We start from the raw sequence: 22,087 nt of genomic DNA, 5'->3' as shown, positions 1-22,087 counted from the left end.
AAGGAGCTGTTGACATTTCATTAAGAAGCTGGCGCCATTCCCTGTATTGGAATTAAATCTCTGTCCAGGACAATGTAGTGCTGCCTGAGAAGTTTTATAAATTCAGCTAAAAAACAAGGGACACTAGGTATGGCTCACCCATCTGTTAAGAACTGTGCAAAGGTATCCACAAGAATTTTGTGAAAATGCTCAAAATCCCCAATAAGGAGATGGAACCAGCCCCATCCATAAGTGAGCAAACCTGGATTTATAGTTACTCACTACTCATTTAAACCACAGAGTACAGGGCCCCCGCAAAACCATCAGAATTCTATCTAACAGGGATTAAGTTTTATCAAATTAGGTAGCTGATTCTTGAGGTGACAGTAAGGAATGTGGAAAATATGGACCATCATAAAAACCCTGATGATTAGAGATAGATTGAGAATTCAACAACTATCTAATAAGTGAGCACTTACTGTGTGCCAGGCATTCTGGGTACATAAACTGAATCCTCACAACAATCCCAGGAACAGGATGAGGAACATCGGATCAAGGAATGTCCATGACCTTCACTGGCTCGCACAGCTGGTTCTAAGAGTCACGCACGTGCTCCCGCGTATACCTCTAGGAGCTGGAGATGCTTGGTTTATTCACAGCCTGAAGTCCAGCGTCTGAGTCCACATCCTCTAGAGCTGAAGGAATCAAATGGAAACTGAAAAAATTTAGTCTTTTTATCTCCCAAATGGTTCAGTGTGGAGCCAGGCCATCTTCACCCCCTGAAATAGACTGTCTTAGGGCCAGAGCTCATTCAAGCAGGCCTGGTCTTCCATTGTCAGAAGTAGTGTTCCTCTTCCTCTGTTCACCATCAGGGTAATGTACTCTGAAAGGACATGGGTCCCTCTTAGTGATTTTCAGGGTCCCTCTCAACTTCTAGAAGGTTCTCCTCCTGAAGTCCTTCTGGGCTCCTTCACCAGAGTCTTCTTTTCCTGAAGCCTGAGATCCAGGTCCTGGCCTGGAGATCCTTGGCTCAAGCCTTGACATACACAGATAGTGAAAAGAAAGAAAAGAGAAGAACAGAGGAAAAAAAAGGAAGGCAGGCAGGAAAGAAGGAAGGACGAAAAGAAAGAAAGAGGAAGGAAGGAAGGAAACAAAGAAGCCGTATATGTACTATAAGAAAATATGGACAGATAAGTCTTATAATTTTGGAGTAAAGAAGTGTTAATTTCTTATAAATTAACATAAAAAAGACAACCCAATAGAAAAATGGTAAAGGACTTGTACAAGTAATTCAGAAAACTTACAAAGGACCAATATATACAGATTCTCAACCTAATAAAGGAAATACAAAATAAAAATGAAATAGTATTTTTTACCTATAGTGCCAATTATTAGTAATACCCCATATTTGTGAAGATGTGGGCAATCAGGCACTCTCACACACCATTGTCATGAGAATAAAGTAGTACAACAATTTGGCAGTTTTGCCTGTATAATTGAAGATATCTGAGAATATACTAGAAAGTGGTTAAGTTCTGATGCCTCTGAAGATTGACCCTGAAGAAACTGGAGGAACAAGCCATTTTGGGGGACTTTAAATTACTTGAATTATTTTTACCACTGACTAATACTACTTTTATAATTTTAAAGAACATTGATTTATATTTCAAAAATATCCCATAAAACCCACCCATATCTCTCAACCTACATAGGATTCATTGTCCTTATCTTCCAGAGCAAGGATTAGTACTTGTTGATGTATATAAGCTAATGTTTTTCTATGGATTTTCCTGCATGATGTCCTTCCAAGTACTTCTCCTTCCTTTACAGTTGTCATTGGGAAAGATACTTCATTATTTTTGTCAGTATAAGAACAGCCAAGCCTCAGTTTGAAGAGTGACGGGTCGAGTGGGAAGGTGGGAAGAGGACAGGGCCACGGGCAGCCGTGGCTATTAAGAAGCGACACTGTCATTGCTTCTCACATTAAAGCCCACAGATCGTTGCTGACTTGGGCGTCCTCCTGATGATACTTCCTGTGCCAGGCTGTGTCTTCCTCATAATATCAACCTAAGGTTTCTGTGTCCTTGTTTCGGCCAGCTGGCTGTATAGGATTCTACCTTCAGTTTCTCACAAGCCCTTTGGATCCATTGACCAAGGCCATGTCACTCACAGCTGGGATGAAGTTGATCCTGATCCTAACCAGGTAACCTGGTTCTGTGAGTCGGAACATAACAAGTATCCAGAACCTTGAATATAAATATTTAAGTCAAGCCTGTCTTTGAGAAATTAGACACTTTTGAAAAAAATAAATGCTAAAGTGTATCTGTTCTTTTGCTCAAACAAAATGAGTGCGAATTTTGGAATTGATTGTGTGTGTGTGTGTGTGTGTAGGCTTGTGTTTTTCTAGCCTAATGGCTTCAGAGAATACACAGAAGTGGTTCAGACTTCACAGGGGTCCCCAGGTGAGTTGGATGAATGGAAATTATATAGGTTGGTGGGAAAAATCAACATGCTCTTAGGTGCATTTGTTTTTATCTAAACTTACCGTAGAATATAGAAACATATTCAACACATGTATCTGAAAAGAGGGCTCTGCTATAGGGATGAGAGGCTTGTTGTGTGAGCTGGATTCTGTAAGTCTATTGTGGTGACAGATTGCCGTCACATTCTCCATAGACCTAGGAACTTCCATTCCTTGCCTAAGGGTTTCCTCCTTTTGGTCTAGTGGCCAATGAGCTTTTCCTCTGTGCATCAGTATTATTTAAATACTCTGCTTTTAGTAATGAGACAGACCCAATGTTATACTGAACAGACCTCTATTATTTTTTTAACCTTCTGAGAACCCCAGTGTATTCCCTATGTCCCTCAACTTAGGTACATGTCACTAACAACAGGTATATAGTGCAGGAGGAAAAACAGACCTGGATTTGCTTCCCTTCCCTTCTACTTACCCAGTGTGTGTTTGAGCCATGGTGTTTCACCTGTAAACTGGGGCGATCATGACGTCTGCCATGCAGTGCTGTTGTGAAGATCACTTGAGAGAACAGGTGTGAACATGCTTGGCACAACACCTGGCACATGGGAGACAAGAACCATGACTCTGATACAGCCATTTTGATATATTCACTTAAAGCAGAAGTAGTACATATACATATCAGAGTTTATACTGAGGTAAATTTGTTCTTTCATTTTTTTTTTTGTTCCAAGGTCCCCATCTGCCAAAGTGGCAGAAATCAACTTCTTCTCAGTCTTCCCTGGGATCCTCTGATTTTAAACAATAGCAACATAGGAGCGGGCACTGGGCCTCGCTGCTTGGTGCCCCCTCACTAAGTGGTCTTACGATGCCCATTGTTCTGCTACCATCCTGCCAGGTCTCGACTTCTTGACCTGTAGTCCTGAATATGCCTCACGCCCGTTCCCTCCTTCTGGGAGCTGCCAGTTCACAGGCTGAAGTCCTGTCTATATTCCAAGGCCACACAAATCTATCAACTTCTCCCTCTCCCTCCCCCTCCTCCACCCCCTCTACTCTTCCTTCCCACTGCTGCCTCCCCTTGGTTTACCGACACATTTTGTCTATGACTACAAATCCCCTTCCCCTAAACGCTTAGACTTTTCATAGAACAAAAGCCAGAATAATTCATAGTCACTTTTGGTTTCTTGCTCTGCTTCATCTCTTCCCTAATTTTGGAAATCTCAGAGAACTAAGTACCTGCTTGACTGCTACTCACCCCCACCCCCAACAGGGACAGAAAGAGAGGCATTACAAGTGGAAAAGAAAATGTGAGGTAACAACTTAAATCACTATCCAGGATACTTTGTCTGAAAAGCTGACCCTTCAACTTGTGTGAAGTTTAATGTGTGACACCCTCCCCAGGCCACCACTGACCTATAAGCATGCAGGGAAAAAGTCAGGCCCTGCTCAAACCCCAAACCCCACAGGCACAGTCCTCTGCCAAGACACAAGGCCAGGCTTTCAGGCCCTGTCCTTTTCACCTTCCTCTCAGGGCCCTTGTTCAGGGCACAGTTTGCACAACCAATAGGGGTACTCTGCCCTCACCTTGTCTTTGAGTCTCACCTGGGGTCCTAATCCAATCCCATCTCACAACCTTCTCTCCACATTCCGGTGCTAGGAATGCATCTGGCAGACCATCCTCATTTATCTGTTTACCTCTCATTTGACCAGGTACTTCCCCACTCATCTCATAAAGGACCATAAATCCTTTTAGCTAAAATCACTGCTCATTCTCTAAGAATCTGTTTGATTCCTTAGTGGATTATATCTAAAATTCTCTAATTTCTCTTGTAGAGTTATAAGGGTCATATTCATTTGTTTTAGATTAATCATTAGATCTGGCTGCTTTATAAATGGAATTCATCTTCCATTAGAAAATACAAAGGACAGATACCTATACTTTGTTAGGGTTCATAGTCAGGCCGAATAAATTAAGCATTTATTATAAACTAGTTTTGAAAAGTTGAAAAGGTATTTAGACTACAATAAGTTTTCTTTTCTTTGGGTGACATAGGGAATCCCCAGTTAAGTTTCTAACAGTTCTCTCAAGTATAGCCAAATGTCATAATATACAAAGGAACAGGGTGGTCGTAAAGTCATCAAGGAAGACAAAAATTAAGTACAAAGAAAATTACCTCTGAAAATTCCTTTAATCACCAATAAATTATAAAATACATGGGTTTGTGTATGCTACCCTGTACAGTAATTCCCATGTCACTAAATTTGAGAACCACTGAGCTAGACTGAAAGAAGGATTATAGAAAAAGTCCATAAGCAGATGTTTGGGAATTCAAATCATAGAGCCTTTAAGATAACTATCAAATTAGTGGTAGAGGGGATGGAGTGGAGAGTGACCATGCTCCTGCCTGCTCATCTCATCCACACCAGTCATCTAAGCTCTAAAACCTTAATCCATCTTCATAGGTCCATTTGTGGTTGTGTGGGCAACAGTGGAGCCACACCTATTTTATATCATTTTATTCGGGGTTGGAGGGTGAGGTTTTAAACCTAACCTTTAAGGAAAATGTGAGTGTGATTACAATATGCTCAGTAATATCCTTTTATTATATTATTATTATCTGTGACTACTATTGATACATTTTATTTAACACAAATACACACCTTTATAGTAATTATTTTTGGGAACAGGTTGTTTATTCATGGAAGCTACCCTTGTTCTGATAGTTGTTCTAATACACACCTTTATAGTGATTATTTTTGGGGACAGGTTGTTTATTCATGGAAGCTACCCTTGTTCTGATAGTTTTTCTGGTTTCATCTCATTATAAAGTAATATATAATTTATAAAAACACAAATGACATAGAAATGAACAGAGAAGAAAATGGAAGTGTCCCATCATAGGTGAGAGTCGAGTATGCCATTCGGGCATGTTTGTTCATTATTTCATAAATAGTTAACATATATATTGAGAAGGAAGTTCGAGGCACTTGCACTTAAAAAGCCTGCATTAATATGGAGGCAACAAAATAGCTGCATCAGAAGTTTCTGCTTGCTTTCTAGTTGACCCTCAAGCATACTTGTTTTCTCTCTTTCTCCATGTTTTCCATCTAAACTTGCTTTGCATTTCTCCTTGAGCTTGTTGCCTTTCTCCCGTTTTGAATTCCTTCAAATACTTTTTTTATACAGTAGCCACCAAATGAGTTTCTTCTCCAATATTTCCCCTGCTCATTTTGACTGTGTGCTCGCACACATTGGGACAAATGCACCCCAGAACTCAGTACTGCCTCTGTGAACACCAGCTCCATCAAGGTAGTGGCTTATCCTCCTGCTGTTCTCAGAACCAGGTCACCTGCCAGCCTGTTTCCCCCGCCCTGACACCCTAGCTGTTCTCGCTACATTTAGACTTTTGTCTTTCATTTACACCTTCTTGACAAGTTGATATGTCTTCCCAATTTTGTTTCACTAATAACCAGAGCAGTCTGCATTTAACACTTTTCCCCTCTTATAACTCCTTCCAAATATATCCTCCAGACTTGACAAAGAAGTCTGAGAAAATTATATTTAGGTGCCCATCTGACAGTCCTTCCCAGATGAAGCCTGTACTGTAGGTATGTCTTCAGTTATCACAGACCAAATCAAATAATTCATCAGGTTTGCCAGCTCCCCACATGAGCCATCTCTGGGAATTTGAAGACCTGAGACTGACCTAATGTTTCCTCCAAGAGAGCATCAATGGGATGTGCTATCATTACTGCCACCTCTGAGACCCTCCCAAGAAGATTGGGACTATGCCCCCAAAACCTTAGTTTTCTTTTAACACAGATTTAATCAACTGTAGAAGAATTAATACAAACTCTTTGAGTATTTAGATTCAGTCTGTGGACATAAGAAGTTCAATCCATTAATATCTCATATAAGAAATACACCTAGTTGTGCTCATCGTGTGCTGTTCTCTAGCTTCTAGAACCTCAGAATTTAACAAACAAGTTTGCATCCAACTGTGATTTTACAGATTTCAATTAGCATTCCTCAATCAGCATTCATCTTTTCAGGAAGAGTCATGAGGTCCATATCATTTAAATCTTTCTCGGGAGTTGTATTAACAATTTTACTCTGGACAAGGTTCCTTTGGCGTTTCATGTTTGTAAGCACTCATCTTTTAACAGTCAGAGTCCTTTAACATTTATCTTTCTTATTACTCTATCCCTAATCTCTTGAGTGCTGTAAAGTCAGACTCCTGACCCAGTGAAGCCTCAGCTGAGGAAATCACCTTTTAGTTCTCAATCAGTATAATTTGGACCAAGAGATAAACACCTCAAAGCTAATGAAAGACCACATCATAAAATTCACTCCACCTCCAGGACATGCAAATTATCAAAAATGTTTCAAAACAAAATACCCTTACAAGGTGTTTGTTATCTAATTTGTCAAACTGTTCAGGTCTCATCACCCTAAAAGCCCCCTCCCTCCAAAAATGTGTTGGGGTTCCCCACCTCTTTGAGGTTTTGTCCATCTTTCCTATTCATAGCCAGACTTATTGAGAAATTAATCTAAACTCACTTTATCACCCCCATTCATCCTTATCCCTTTTTGATTTAGCCAGCCCAGACCACTCTATTGAAAACTATTTATACCATTTTAAACAATAATCCACCCCCCACCATTAATATGTTTTTATTCCAAACACACATACACCTCAATGCCCTATCATCCCACCAGCACAGTTAACCACTGCTAATGTTTTGGTTTCTTTCTTTCCAGTCTTTTACTTTGTACATATATAAAAATCAGTAAGGTTCGGGGTCCCACACAGCCAAACACCAAGTAACTAAAAATAATTCCAATCTTCATTTGCTTCTGCTGAAAACATTAAAGAATATATCCTACAACAACACTTTTTAAATTTTCCTTTCCTCAGTTTTTCCCAGATTCCAACCTTCTCAACCCAAATTTTCTCTCATCTCTCCTCTCATGTTCCCCATGCTCCTCAGGCCTGACCACTGGTTCATGGCTCCCCACCCCCTCTTCCTCCTACCTTCTGTCTCTAAAAACAACACAGAGCAGGTCCCCACCCCTTTTCCCTAAAGGACACACACATAACATTGAGCTGCATCAATGGTGAGACTGGAGTTCAAGGCACTGAGAGGAGTGGGAATAGGCAAATCAGAATTTTCCATACAGGGCAGGGAAGAGAAGGGGAAGAGGCTGTGAATACTCTTATATAATTGCTGTTTTAAAAAATCAGTTACATATATATTTATGAAATTAAACTCATGCTATAATACAGCATGCTTCCTCTGCTTGTCAGAACACCAGTCATATTGGATTAGAGCCCACCCAATGACCTCATTTTAGCTTAATTACTTCTCTAAAGACCCTCCAAATACAGTCACATTCTGAGGTACTGTGGATTAGAACTTTGACATGCAAATTTTTAGGAGAAAATTCAGCCCATGCAATCTCACTATGATTCCTCCCCTTTCCTTCCAAGTATCAGTTAGTGATTCCCAGTTTTGATGGACATTTTTTGTCTTAAATAGGGAGGGTTAATCACTGTTGAAAAGAAATACACAGCCTGGGTGAGCTAAGAGAAGGAATCCTCTTGCGTAGCAGAGGATTTTTCTAGCCCACTTCCTTTTCCACCTCACCCTCCCCCACCACCCCCCAACATGTACACACACCTCAACAGATGGGATTATAGAGATCTAACTTCACCCAACATCACTCCAACCCAAAACTTGGTATGACCTCATAGGCCACATTGCAGAAAGTCAGTCCCACCACCCTAGAGTTTGGAAAGCATTCTGGAACTGCCTTCAAAATGGATCCTTATTTACACTCGATTGTCCACTTCTCCCTTTTGCCATCTTCTGCACCTCCCATATTTTGCTTTTTAATATCTAACAAATAGCATTCATTCCCATGACATTAACTATCGCCTCTCTGCAATCAATGTGTTTTACAAATCTCTCCTCCAACTTCAAACCCACATTGGGCATTGTCATGTATCTGTCCCAGCTCAATAGGTTCCACATAGAAGTCACCATAGTCCTACCTGAACTCTCCTACCTCCCTAGCTATTCTAGGGCTGTCAGTGACACAACCATTCTTTACACATCAGGTATGAATCCTTAGAGTCATCAAGAATTCTTTCTCCCTTTACATTGAATTAGGTGCTAAGTCCATAGAACGGTGATACCCAGGTATATATTAGAGTTACCACAGGAATTTATTGAAAATGTAGATTCCCCAGACTCACTACCCAGAGATTCTAATTAAGTAGGTCTGGGGTGGTACCTATGTGTCTCTCCAGATGTCTTCCATACAGGTTGCCTCTAGGTCACACTTTAAGAAGTACTGCTATAGAGTTTGTTTCCAAGATGTCTCCAGTATCCATACTCTCCTTTTCTTTAAAGAAATTGAAGTACAATTTTTAAATTGACATATACTCTCCTATTAGTTTCAGGTGCACATCATAGTGATTTGACATGTTTACATATTATGAAATGATCTCCACCGTAAGTCTAGTTACCATCTCTTACCACAAAAATTTATTATCATATTATTGACTATGTTGCCTATGCTGTATATAACATCTCCGTGGCTTATTTATTTTATAACTTCTTCCTTTTCTTAACACCACCTGGCTCAGAACTCTTTCCCTTTTACCTAGACTGTTTAAATGGCCTCCTAGCTGACCCATGTGTCTTCCCCATCCTATCCCACACCTTGCTGCCAGATTCAGTTTACTAAATTATTATCTCAAAGATCTTTAAATGCTGCTACTCCCCCTCCCTTCCACTGCTCAGCCAGACAAGCGCAGGCTCTCAAGACAGGTGATCAGGAGCCCTGATTCAGTATCATATTTTCCAAACCCTCCACTCTCTTCCATGTCTACCAGCCATACTGAAACTATCACCATTCCAGGACAATACAGTTTTCCTGTCTTAGTGCTTTATGCTCTTCCATCTATCTGGAATTTCCTCTTCTTCCCTCACCGATATCCACCATCCAAATCCCAGCCAAGTTTAAAACTCATCTTAAAAACCACTTTCTTCATTGAACCCTTCCAGTATTTCCCAGCATGTTTGAGAGTAGAATCTATGTCTCCATCATCTTAATATAACCTCCAGTGTCCAGCATGTGCCTTCTTCCAAATAGTAGAATAACAAATATTTGTTCAGTTGATTCCCTGATAGCTCAGATCCCATCATCCTATAAACAGACTAGTTTGCATTTCCCCCTAAATGCATTCACTTGTGTTTGCCAAAATTGCAGTGCATATTGCCCTGTTCAGCCATTTTTGGACAACTTCCTGACTCTTTTTACAGTGCATCTCCATCAACTTGCATTTCATCCCTTGGAAAGATGTTGGAACAGTCTGCAAACTAGATTATTTCCTTGTGTGTGCCTCCTATTTTTCATGTATAAAAATGTCAAATAGGCCAGGACTTATTCCTGAGGAAACATTCTTGCTTATATTTCTCTTCTAAAGTAACTTTTACTTATCCATTTTATCAGAAAGTATGCACACTTCTAGGGTCTTCTGTAATAGGTTCCCTGAAGGCAGACTGTCATGTTCACCTCCAGCATCTAGCATAAAACCTGGCATACAGAGGTTCAATAAATCATTTTGAATGAATTTATATAAGGGGATTGGACAAGAATGCTGACACTGAAGGACCTTAGCAGGGTTTGGGTCTCAGAAGTCAGACTGAGCCAGGGCAACTTAGCACTAGAGGAGCAGTAGTAAATAGGGGTCAGACTGGAAGTACAAGATCTTTTAAAGGAGGCAAAGCCTAGGTTCAGGAGCCAGGAAGATCATGCATAGTTTGGAAAGCAGATCAAGACAGTCTGAGATTAGGGGCTCAGGGTACAGGTTACTAAGAGAGGCTGAAGGAATGTTGGCATTAGTTCTTAGTAGAGACAACTTAAATGCTTTAAACCATCAGTTTTTTCACTTCTAAAATAAAGATGATAACAATCATAGGACTCTCTAAGGGTTGTAGTGAGAATTAAAGTCATCTAACAAATATTTATTGAGTGACTACTATGTTTTATCCCCTCTGCTAGGTTCTAATGAATGTAATGCCCTTAGCTTTATACTCAAGGGCAATGTCAAATAGGAATCCGGATATCTATCCATGAAAAAATATCATCCAAATCCATGAAGGTTCATCTTTTTTGTGGCCCCATGAAATACTTTTGAAAGTCTAAACAAAGTGCAGAGACCTAAATCCACCTTACCTGGGCTCTCATCTATTACCTCAAAGAATTTCTAGGGTTACTCAAAGCCTGATTTCTCTCCACCAAATCATATTGCCTTTTCCCTCAGTTTCTAGATTTGCTGAAGAGTTCAGTAAGCCACAGCGTTATTTTATTCAATGCATTCCAACTTCCCTAGTCTGGACTGAAATTCACTGTAGTGAATGACTCTGGGCCTCTCCTATCCATAGCTGCTGCTAGTAATTGTTTACACATTGCAATTGCTACCGCATCTACAAGTTACTTCCAAATTCTTGAATAGGTGGTACTGACTAATGATATGTCTACCTCTAGCCAGCCAATGTTGTTGAGAGTATCTAATTCATTGACTCTATGTGAGTCCAAGGCAATTTTGGAAGGAACTTCAGTCATCAAAGAATCTCAGTGTTGAAAGGGACTTCCAGATCATCTAATCCAACTCTTGATCATCCGATTCTGGAAACACTGAAGCTAATTCTCTGGCTTGTTTTTCATCCCTGAGCTGAATTTCAAATCTTGATCATTAAATGTTGTTAGTGGTTCTCTTGACAATGCTTTTTAAATTATTTTTTACTATTTCTAATAAGTCTATTTTCCAATAGAATCTTCAGAATACAGCTGCAAAATAGGTGAAGCAAGGATAGAAGTGAAAGGAGAAACAGACAAATCCACAATTACAGTTGGAAATGTCAACACCTCTGTCTCATTAGTTGGTAGAACAACTGGACAGAAAATCAGGAAGGATATGGAAGAACTGAGGATTTTTTACATGTAAAAAGAACTGACTTACATTTTAAGAATAATCGTTGGACTTTTAGAAACATTTGTCAATTTCCAGCTATTGTCTGAATGTCATTTTGACTTCCCAAATCTCACAAATTTGCTTTAGTATTGTTCTTTGAGATATTAACAATGTTCTCAATGCCTTACATTGATTCATTCACTCAATCATTCTACACACATTTATTAATATCCACTATAGTCAAGATATTGCATTGGGTAGTACAATTAATTTCATTGTTTTGAAATGTTTTATAATTAAATTCTGCATGGGGGACACTTTAGCAATAATATGTGGTATGAATAACATCTTTTATTCATTCTATTATTATTAAAGAGTTACAGGACTAAATCAGTTAACAAGCACCCTTTATTATTTCCAGAAACTCTTCTCTGAAGAGAATTATGGAATTATGGTTTTCTCCAGCATTCCCTTGTTACATGTAAGAAAAGCCACAATTCAGAAAGAGAAAATGACTTGCCGAAATCATGGGGTAAATGGGAACCGGAGGCAGTAGCAGAACTCAGGTGTCCTGGCTCAGCCCAATGCACAGCCCCCTTGTGCAAGCCTTAGTTAGATCAGTGGATTACTGCTCCACAGCATGAAATTAAGCTGAACATCTGGCTTTTTCAGGAGATGGACTCTTCCTTCTTATCTTCTCCCTCCACTCCATAGAGTTTTCCTGTTTATCCTCCATTCCATTACTTTTCCTGCTTATCCTCTCCCCACATCTCTCTCTTCACATTCAACAAGATATCACACCAAAGCTCCTGACCCAAATCTCTTGCCTGAACACCTAAAACTGGCTACTTCTTCAGGGTACTGGGTTTATCAGACCATCTTGGGATCTTTATTATCCTTTGTGATATACTGAATACAGATATTGTACAATCTGTTGCAATCAGAAATAACAGATAAATTATTCCTTTCCCTATACTATCTCCATCGTTTGAAGGGCATCACTTTTTGTATCAGAGAAGGCTCTTCAAGGCCACTGTCTCATCCAGGATGTGGGCCCTTTTGAAGACATGCTTCCCACATCATCATGGAGGCCCATCCGCCACCCAGGCTCTGTCTCATGACTTGAGGGCTAGTGTGCAACAGAAGATTTTTAAAAACTGACCAGAAAAAGCCTACTTAAACCAACCCATCAGCCTCTCTGGTTCAGTCTTCCCATTCACAGAAGATGAACCTCCTGTTTGGGAGCCAGGACTTTATTTCCACCCACAACAGGTATTTTAATTTCAGGAAGATCTCAATAGCATTTTCTCAATGCAACAAACCAGATAGAACTTCCCCTTTACTAGGATTTCTCTTCTTCCTGTCTCTCTTTCATATCTTTCTTTCTGTTTCTTCTTTCTCTCTCTTTTCATGCTCTCCTTTTTCTTCTTAGGTTTATAAATCCTTAGACTTGTATTATTTACACATCCTTGCTATTTGGTGACTGGCATGTCACTGTCACATCTGGCCCAAGATATCATAATTTTATTGATGGATTAATTGCTTGGCTGGTTGGCTGAGTGGCCTTTCTGAACATGACGCTTGATTCAGTCATCCAAGAATCACAGAATGTCTGGGTTAGATATGCTGATTCTTAAACTGTAGCTGCACATTAGAAGAGTTTTTATAATATGGAGATTTATAAAATACTGGTGATGGCTGGGCCCCACCTTTACAGATTCTGATTTAATTTGGTATTGGGTCCAAAGTCTCTCTGGATGATTCTCGTGGGTATACAGAGTTCAGAATCTCTGGATATATTTAAAATTTTGCTCAAGCAACCACTGATCTGATACTTAAATCCCTTCTATCAGGAAACCTGTAATGATGACTATTCTAGGGAACCAAGATTCTTGGTAGTATTATCTTCCAGACAATCTTTCTGGGTTTACAAGTTGCACTGTTACTATACAGGGAAGGAGCAGGGAATGGATAGTAGTAGACCAGAACCTCCCCTCAAAAAGTCAGCAGTGCTTATCTGTGCCCACCCCCCTGCTGTCAGTTGTTCTCAACTGGGGAGATTTGTCCTCCAGGTGACATTTGACAATATCTGGAGAAGTTTTTGGCTGTTACAACCTGGAGGAGTATTACTGTCACCTAGCAAGCAGAGGTCAAGGAGGAGGCTAAACATCCCATAATGCACAGGACAGCACACCCCACACCCCCAACAAAGGAGGATCCGATGCAAAATGTCAATAGCACCATGGCTGAGAAACTCTTTCTGCGAGCCTTGCTCTCAGGTTCTCCCAAAGCCCCCAGGAAATATCCTTAATGGAATTAGACCTAACCCTTTGGCTTCTTTCTGAAGCATTATTTCAGCACAGTTTTCAAATCAACATTTTACATTCTTTTCAAGTAGTCCCAGAATGTGATCATTCTGCTTTGCTTTAAAGAAATAAAGGCTGCTGCCTGTGTATGTCAGAGAGGCAGAATAATCCCAGCACTGCCTTTTCCACTTGCTGCTTCCTCTCCCACCTGGCTGCCTCTCTGAAATACAGAAGAGCTGAGCCCCATGACCTAGTGGAGGCCCTCCGCGCTTGACTTGACCAGGTGCAGCGGCCAGTGGAGCAGCCCTTGGGGTGCAAGTCACTCCGTTAGAGGTCCTACAGCTGCTAGTTTATCAGCTGCCAACCTGGCTGTGTCAGGTGGGCTGCTAAGCTGATTAATAAGTGCTGGGATGACACTTCGAGTAGGGCCCAGATGCTGGTTTTTCTCCCCACTTCCTTAGATCATGTCACTATTAAATTAAAAATTGTTGTGATTTAAACTGAACCATCACGCGGCCTGGGAACAAATGTGGGGTTTGGTGAAGAAACTGAACCTGGTACTGCATTTACTAAATCCAATCTCAGCTGCGTACTTTCTTTCTCTTAAAGAAATAATTCAAAACTCCGAGGGCTGGAAGTAGAAGTAGAACCTTCCTCTGCAGTGTCAGGAGCCCACACAGAGGCTGGCATGCCAGGAAAGGGAGCTGATTATAAATAGCATAAAAAGCAGCATCAGTCAAAACTCACTGATGTGTCTGAGCCAAATGTTAAAAGGAACAAACAGCTTCTGAAATAAGAAGCAATGATCTTTTCCCATTTTTGTAATTTAAAGTGCTAAGGAATGAGCATAATATATATACATATAGGCTGCACACACACATACCCTGCATATACACACAGAGCCCAGCTGAGCCCCTTTAAGCAAATGATGGATAATTATTAATTTTTAAATACCAAAATCTAAAGTAGAGCCTCACAGAGGGAGCAGCTGTCCTTTTACTGTGTAATCAATGTTATTCATTTACAAAGTCTATGGTTTCCCCTTGTGAAATAATTTTCCTATATGTGTATTTTTTGTCCAGCTTAGATGGAGACCATTTGATATTCCAAAAGCATCTCAGAAGAAAGTGGATTTTGTGACTGTAAGTCAAAACTATCCACACAGTCCCACTGTTCTCCCTTCCATGGCGAGTGATCCAGACAGTTGCAGGTTGAATGCCAAGCCGAAGCCTCCTTAGACAGAGGCAGCAGACAGTACCACCTGCCTCTGCACTGGGACTGGCCAAGGGATACCTTACTTACAGGCACCATGTGGCCCCTGACCCCAAAGGGCATAGCGAGCTATTTACAACATCTCCCAACAGCCAATGGAAATTGAGCATTTACCTACCTCAGTTTCCTCTGTTTTTGGCTAGAACTGGGGTACTTAGCCTCTTTTCCCCCATTGACTTCTTTGATAGTCTAGTGGAGGCTATGTTTCTAAATGCCTGAAAAAAATACATAAAATTACAAAGAAGCTGATTATATTGAAATATGATGCTAAAAATATTAAAATAACAAATTTGGTTTGGTTTATAGTAACATATATGCTTCCTTGTTAATGTGCTAAATCACAAGATCTATGAAAAGATCTAACAACTCTGGTTGTTAGAAGTATATGGACATAAATGACATTTGGGGATAGCTGTAACAAATGTAATGTAATATAAAAATATCCATCATTTCTATGAGTGAAGAAGTTCCAGACAGTTCTAATACTGCTGTGGTTTGTTGTTTACATTTGTATTAATTGAAGGAAATGATAAATTTCAGAGATTAGAAAAAATAAATATATATTTTGTCCCCAAATATATGAGCCTCCCACAATGGACCTCTGGGCTAGAAGAGCATCAGCTCAGGGTGGCAACTCTAGTTAATACAATGCTAATCAGAAGTTCTGCTTGATAGTTATAGGGAGTATTAGAACACCTGTGCTCAGAGCAAGGCATATGTAGGGGACAGGGAGGGGAGCTACAAGGAGGTGGGGCTCCAAGAAGCTGGTGGGCGGTTCTGCAGCCCAACCTCAGGTCACAGCTTACTTAGTGAGAGCCCAGGTGCCAGGCCACAGGCCAAACTGTTCGGATCATGCTGAATTCCTTATCCATTCTAAGTACTCCAAACCCTGTGGGGACTCTTCTAAATAGGCCCCAAATTTGCAAATTTAGTTAAAATACAAAAAGAAATCTCCTACTCTGTGTGAATTATGGATGTCTGGAGGAACAGAGCTCCCTCCTTTCAGGCTCTCCATCCACAGGTTTGGGGCTGAGGGCTGTTTTGAGAAGGCCCATGTGTTAAGGTTTCTTGGACTGTGGATTATCAACAGAGAAGATTACAGTTGGTCAGAATGTTTTCCTCTGCCCTATACTTGAAAGATTAGGGCTGACCCTACTTATAAGGACAGGGCTGCCCAAATACTGGGGCATATTTAAGGGTCATTAATAGGTCCCTAAGCTGCAACTTTGCTCCATGAGTCTCCAAAAGAAATCCTTCTCCAGTGTGATCTTGAACACCAAAGTGATAAAATGCCAAAGAATGAATTAACAACCTGTAAGCTCATCTGATGTAGCTGTTAAGACAATCTAGGTTAGGGCCATGGCTGGCAACTAGGGTGAACCATCACCTACTAAACATAAATCAATAAATTCTGGGCTGACCAGAGGCAGGCTGGATCACAAATATACCACTGGTCTCAGAGGGAAAACCCTGTAGAACCTTGCCTCATAGGTCTCAGGAGCCAGGAGGACTGGCCTCTTGGACACCACTCAATTCATCCTTTCCTCTCCTATGGTCTCTCCCATCTCCCAGGGCCTGCACACCTTGTGTGGAGCTGGAGACATCAGGTCTAACAACGGGCTAGCTGTCCACATTTTCCTCTGCAACACCTCCATGGGGAACAGGTAAGTGGCTCAGGGCTGGAACAGGATATTACCAAGGGCTGTTGGCCAGAGGATGAGGGCTGGGTCATTGTTTTGTTATTGTTTTCCCCAGTGCAATGTTGATATACACTTACTACTAAGAATAAATAAGCATTTCTATTTGACTGACTCCTGTGGCATGAACAGGAAGGTCACATAACAATGCAAATAGAAAAGGGTTAATGAGGCACTGGAATGTAGTAGTAGTCCAAGAGGTATTTTGACTTAACCAAGTTTGGGTCAGAATATAACTAATCTCTTAAGTTTCCCCAGGGCTGTTGTTGAGTCTAAAGTCCTACCACATGAGCAGCCACTATGGCCACCAGTTGGTGGCAGGTGAAGCTGACAGATATTGGCTTCAGCTAATAACTTTGGGTAAGCTTAAAGTTCCTACATAGAAGAGCTTATATATTGGATATTTTTTAAACAGAAAAAATACATAAATGGTATTCATGCCTTTTCTTTGGGAAGCAGAATGTCACAGTGGTTTTGCACACTACCTCTGGAACCAGACTATTACTTCCAAAGCCCAATTCCACTCTTTCTGGCCGAGATCGCAGGCCTATGGCAAGGCACTGGAGACGTCTCTTTGGGACCAGTTTCATATCAAGCCACTTCCCGTCTCTTCCCTTGAGCCACACTAGCCTATCATGTGTCCTCCTGCTTCAGAGCATTTGCACATGCTGTTCCCTCTACCTGGAGCATTATCTCCCTCCCCAAACCTTCGCCTAGACAGTTCTTTCAGATCTCAGGTCAAATGTCTCTTCTTCAGGGAAGCTTTTGCTGACACCTCATACGAGATCAAGTCCACTATTCTTTCATTCCCCTAAACTTGACTTTTCTTGTGGCATTACAGTTGGTGATGATGTAGTTCAGTAATTCTTAATTGCTATCTGACTTCCTACTAGACTCTAAGCTGTATGAGGGCAGAGATTAGGTTGTTTTGCTCAGTATTTTATACTCAGCACTGAGCCTGGCACATAATGGGTACTAAACAATAATTTGTGGAATGAATTAATTTGTCTGAACAGTGCTAAAACTGAAAATCACAGGAATTATTCTATGTTTCAGATGCTTTTACAATTCAGATGGGGACTTCTTGATTGGTAAGTCTTGAAGATTTCAGACCCCTTTGATGTGAATTGATCCCTAGTCATAAACTGCTTTTTAACTCCATACATATTATTTTCCTTCATCCTTCAACCTGTCTTGTTATCTTCTAGTTAGTAAAATAGCTAACCTAAGCTGTCAGAATATGCATTTTCCTCCATAAGACTCAATTAAGCTCTTTTCATTGGAATAAAAAAGGAACGTAACTTGATAATGGGGGGAATCTAGTAACTACAATGTTGCTCATGTAAGTGTATATTAATGACACCAAAATAAAAAATTTTTAAAAAGGAATATAATCCTTAAGCCTTTTACTCTTTGTGAACTGGTTCTCACATAAAAAGAATTGCTTGCTGTTGCCCTTTCCTTTTTGTTAGTTCCCCAGAAAGGGAAACTTCTCATTTACACCGAGTTTGGCAAGATACTTGTGCAGCCCAATGAGATCTGCGTTATTCAGGTCGGTGATGTGTCCCCCTCTCCTCCCTGCCTTCCCTAATTTTGGAGCAATCCAAAGATGTTGCAGCTGCTGCTATTTCCAACTCTAAAATTTCTCTGTCATATCTGAGCAAAAGTGGGGTAGGGGAATGAGTTTTAGTTATGCAGAAGGTCCCTGGACAGAAGAGTACACAGGCTTGACTGCCTGCTTTGTTTTAAAATAGCACACAATCACAAAGCAAAGAGCATTATCAATTCACTTTCCTAAATATTTTTACACTTGGGATAAGACTGTTTTATGGATGGGAGTGGGGGTGGTGAGGATGGATTTCTTAAAAATTTGACTAAATCAGGGCACTGTTATCTCTGAACCCAATGAGAGATCAGACTAGAATTGGTTTGGGTCACAGATGTGATTAGGTGGTAAATTTTTCTTTCTAACTCATCTCTGAGCTGGTCACCTCTCAAACATAGTTTAACAGACTATATAACTTTACTTTTGCATGTGGGGTAGCTGTGGTTCTGGGGGAGCTTCTTCATAACTATAGGTATGATTTGGGGGGGCACACCAGTGTCTGCTTTCTGTTCCAGAGAGGAATGCGGTTCAGTATAGATGTCTTCGAGGAGACCAGGGGCTACATCCTGGAGGTCTACGGTGTCCACTTTGAGTTGCCTGACCTGGGACCAATTGGTACGTCCTCACTACAACCCTCTAAGCCTCCCTTGAAATACAGGACACCTGATTGCATGACAATTAAACATCCTTTTCTTCTTATTATCTCTACAAACTTCAACTTTCCTCTCTAGACAACTTCTTCTCTGGACCGAGTACACTTGGGAATTTCAGAAACCCACTGAAACTCCGAAAGCAATCTCAGACCTTTTTTTTCAGGTCTCTTTAAGTTCAGGGGCTCCATGCAGTATGGCTGACCCATCTGATGAAATGAAATCTTCATTAATAAGCTCATCAATGTATCAGTCCAGTCCAGACTATCAGCTAGTCTCAGCTCCTAAGTTGTGCTGAAGGTAATGAAAAACCTCATCAAGGGTAACACAAGCACCTTCCCATAAATACATGCCTAACAGAAAACACCCAAGCCCACCCATTATGGATTCCTCTGTGAGTAATAGATAAGACTACTGGGGAGCAAGATGGTGTGTGGCAGGCTTCTGGCTATACAGTGTACACCCTGAAGGATATAGAAGCTTAGGTTACTGCGGGTTAAGTTACCATTCAAACAACTTCACAGAAAGATGAGATTTGACTAATTCTTGATCAAAAGTTGAGGAAAAATTAAGAGGAAAGGAACAGCTTAAGCAAAACATACAAGTGGGAAAGAGTTTTGTGAATAGGAGGGAAGTCATTTTCTTAAGTCAGTGGGTTGTGTGTAGACAATGTACTTGGGAAAGCCATACAAATGGCAGGTGCTTTGTTCCTATGAACTGAGAGACAGGTGTGTGGGCCTCACATTCCTACTAAGCACACTCCACAAAAGCTACACTCTTAACAGTCAGAAAAGTCTCACAGCTCAGGGCTATGAAGGGGCTGGAAACCACAGCCTCCATGAGGCAGATGACAACTTCCAAAAGTGAATCAAGCCTCTCCCAACCCCTGATTCTTTTGGCAAGATGGAGGCAGGAGATGTAGGGGAGAAATGAAGGTGGTAGGAGGGGTTGTTCTTAAAACATCTCTTGGAATGAAAGGAGTGGTTGGGAAAATTGGCCCTTGGTTTCATCTTTGGCATGTTTGCTGAAGATGGTGGCCACACCTCCCAGTTCTTCCCTTCCTTGTCAACTGCTTTTTTAGAGCAAAACAGGGACAAGCCAGCATGTGCCTCCTGGTCACTTCCCTGGGGGGATCCAAAGAGAGGAAGGTGGGAGGCAGCAGAGAGGCAGCTGGAGCCGTGGTGGGCCGTCTGTCACCGCCCGCTCTTCCCACTTTGGTCTGGCTTCCTGCTGCTCTACAGTCAGGAGAGCCTCCAGGTTCCAGGGAACATGTACACTCTGGAAAATATATATATAATTTACTAACCAGCTGGGAGCTCATACTTTTTAGCCCTAGGAGCTGGAAATGATAAAACACTCTCCAGGCCTCTCCTCTTGGAGTTAAATTATATTTCTGCACTTATGCCTTTCATTTTTGGTCTTTTGATTTATTTCCTTTCTCTGGAGGGAACACTCGCTCCTAAGCAAAGGTAGGCAGGCGAGTCCTGCCTGAATACCTTTCCCCTGAGTGGCAGACAGATTAGTCAGGCTAGAGAGCAATTTTACAGACTTGGGTTGATTCTGAGTTCTGCCTGAGAAGCGGAGGCATGTCTAGGGCAAGGGTATGTAGCCGTTCCTTTCTGACACCAAGGACTGTAGAGGAGTTTGGGAGTCATCAGGGTTTTCTTAGAAAAAAGGTCCATGTTCTTCCAGATCTTCCCTTTTATGCTTTTCTAGTCTTTTCCTCTTCTCCCCTCCTCTCACCTGTAGCAATGCGATAATGTATGTAACTTGGTTTATAAACCTATTCACTCTACAACGTTAGAAGGTGATGCTGGCAATAAGGATGAGGATGATTTTCATGATTTTTTTTACTGACCAAATTCCTCATAAGAAGTACCCGATTGGAATTTCAATGAGCTTTTGAACAATGAAAGCAAATTATGGAGTGGCTCTTGACATGAAACCGTGGGCGTCTTTCCTTTGTGATTAAAAAGTGTCTAAAATACTTCTGGGTTATTGTGTTTTAGGAGCCAATGGCTTGGCCAATCCTCGTGATTTCTTGATACCCGTTGCATGGTATGAAGATTGCCAAGTGCCAGGTGGCTACACTGTGATTAATAAATACCAGGGCAAGCTATTTGCTGCCAAACAGGTAAAGTAAGAGGATCAGCAGAGAGGGAGGGAATGAATAATTATTGACCGCCTACTGATTGCCAAGGCCAGTATTAAGTACTTCACATATATTATATACTTTCATCTTCACCATACCACTAAGATACTACAAATAAAGTATTTGCTTTAATTGTAGTCATGAAACAAGCCAGGTAGTGACAAGTAATTTCCAAATGTCACAGTCAATGGCAGAACCAGCATTCAAACCCATATCTGTCTGACTCCAAAGGTCATGCTCTTTGCACTCACCAAGCAATGAAATCCTGGCAATAGGTACGTCTCCATAAATGGTGTGGAAAGCATAATATACAGGCAGGATAATATGTTCTGAAAAGAGAAGAGTTGACAAGCAGATTATCTAAGGTTTATATTCACCAATGGCCAACATATTTAAAATTCAAGCAATGACTGATACAAAACAAGTAGAATTCAGTTAATTAGCTGCACTTGTTTATACCACCAGCCTTATAAACTCAGGAGATTAGCAAAGGCATAGGTAATAATAATAATATAATATGTAATCTATAAAAAAATTAGCATATATTATATCATTTAACATACCGAATACATACTATATTAGCATAAAGTATCATATAAAAATAATCCAAAGAACTCTTCTGTTTACCATTATTTGTTTGCTTTATTTTTGCCCATTTGATTTATTGTTATATTTTGCCAAGTTATGTTATTTTCCTTGGACAGCATCTGGAAGGTATGCTAACCAGTAGAAGTTAAATAATGTAGCACTTAAAATTAATCTCTGAGAGTTAATTGTCACCATCATTGACACATTATCACTCATATTCTCTGGGTCAGAGACCATTTGCATCAGAAATTCTGAGGGAGGCTTGTTTAAAATGCAGATCCTTATATTCTACTCCAGCCTGGCAAAAATGATAACCTCTGGGGATGGGGCATGAAAACCCACATGGAACTCTTTGAGAACTTCTTCCTCTCCTGCAC

At 40.7% G+C, this 22,087-nt stretch overlaps 1 protein-coding gene and 1 long non-coding RNA gene across 3 annotated transcripts in view; one reads left to right on the top strand and one right to left on the bottom strand.

Moving 5' to 3' along the window:
• The window catches only part of HGD (homogentisate 1,2-dioxygenase), a 40,472-nt gene that overhangs the window by 8,035 nt on the left and 10,350 nt on the right, over positions 1-22,087 (top strand). For both annotated transcript variants that reach the window (XM_036883347.2, XM_036883346.2), the window contains 7 exons: positions 2,077-2,182; positions 14,828-14,887; positions 16,590-16,681; positions 17,771-17,805; positions 18,187-18,266; positions 18,836-18,935; positions 20,980-21,104. In XM_036883347.2, the coding sequence (XP_036739242.1) occupies positions 2,077-2,182; positions 14,828-14,887; positions 16,590-16,681; positions 17,771-17,805; positions 18,187-18,266; positions 18,836-18,935; positions 20,980-21,104 (598 nt within the window). The remainder of the gene's footprint in view (positions 1-2,076; positions 2,183-14,827; positions 14,888-16,589; positions 16,682-17,770; positions 17,806-18,186; positions 18,267-18,835; positions 18,936-20,979; positions 21,105-22,087) is intronic.
• Positions 458-21,561, bottom strand: LOC118911377 (uncharacterized). Its single transcript, XR_005024424.2, has 4 exons — positions 21,374-21,561; positions 15,136-15,232; positions 2,931-3,050; positions 458-674 (listed from the first exon to the last, which is right to left on the bottom strand). It is a non-coding gene; the product is annotated as an uncharacterized LOC118911377 (long non-coding RNA).

The sequence above is a fragment of the Manis pentadactyla genome, chromosome 1, assembly GCF_030020395.1.
Source record: "Manis pentadactyla isolate mManPen7 chromosome 1, mManPen7.hap1, whole genome shotgun sequence".
Classification (NCBI taxonomy): Eukaryota; Metazoa; Chordata; class Mammalia; order Pholidota; family Manidae; genus Manis; species Manis pentadactyla.
The sequence above is the reverse complement of the archived record's forward strand: the minus strand, read 5'-3'. Positions and strand labels throughout refer to the sequence as shown.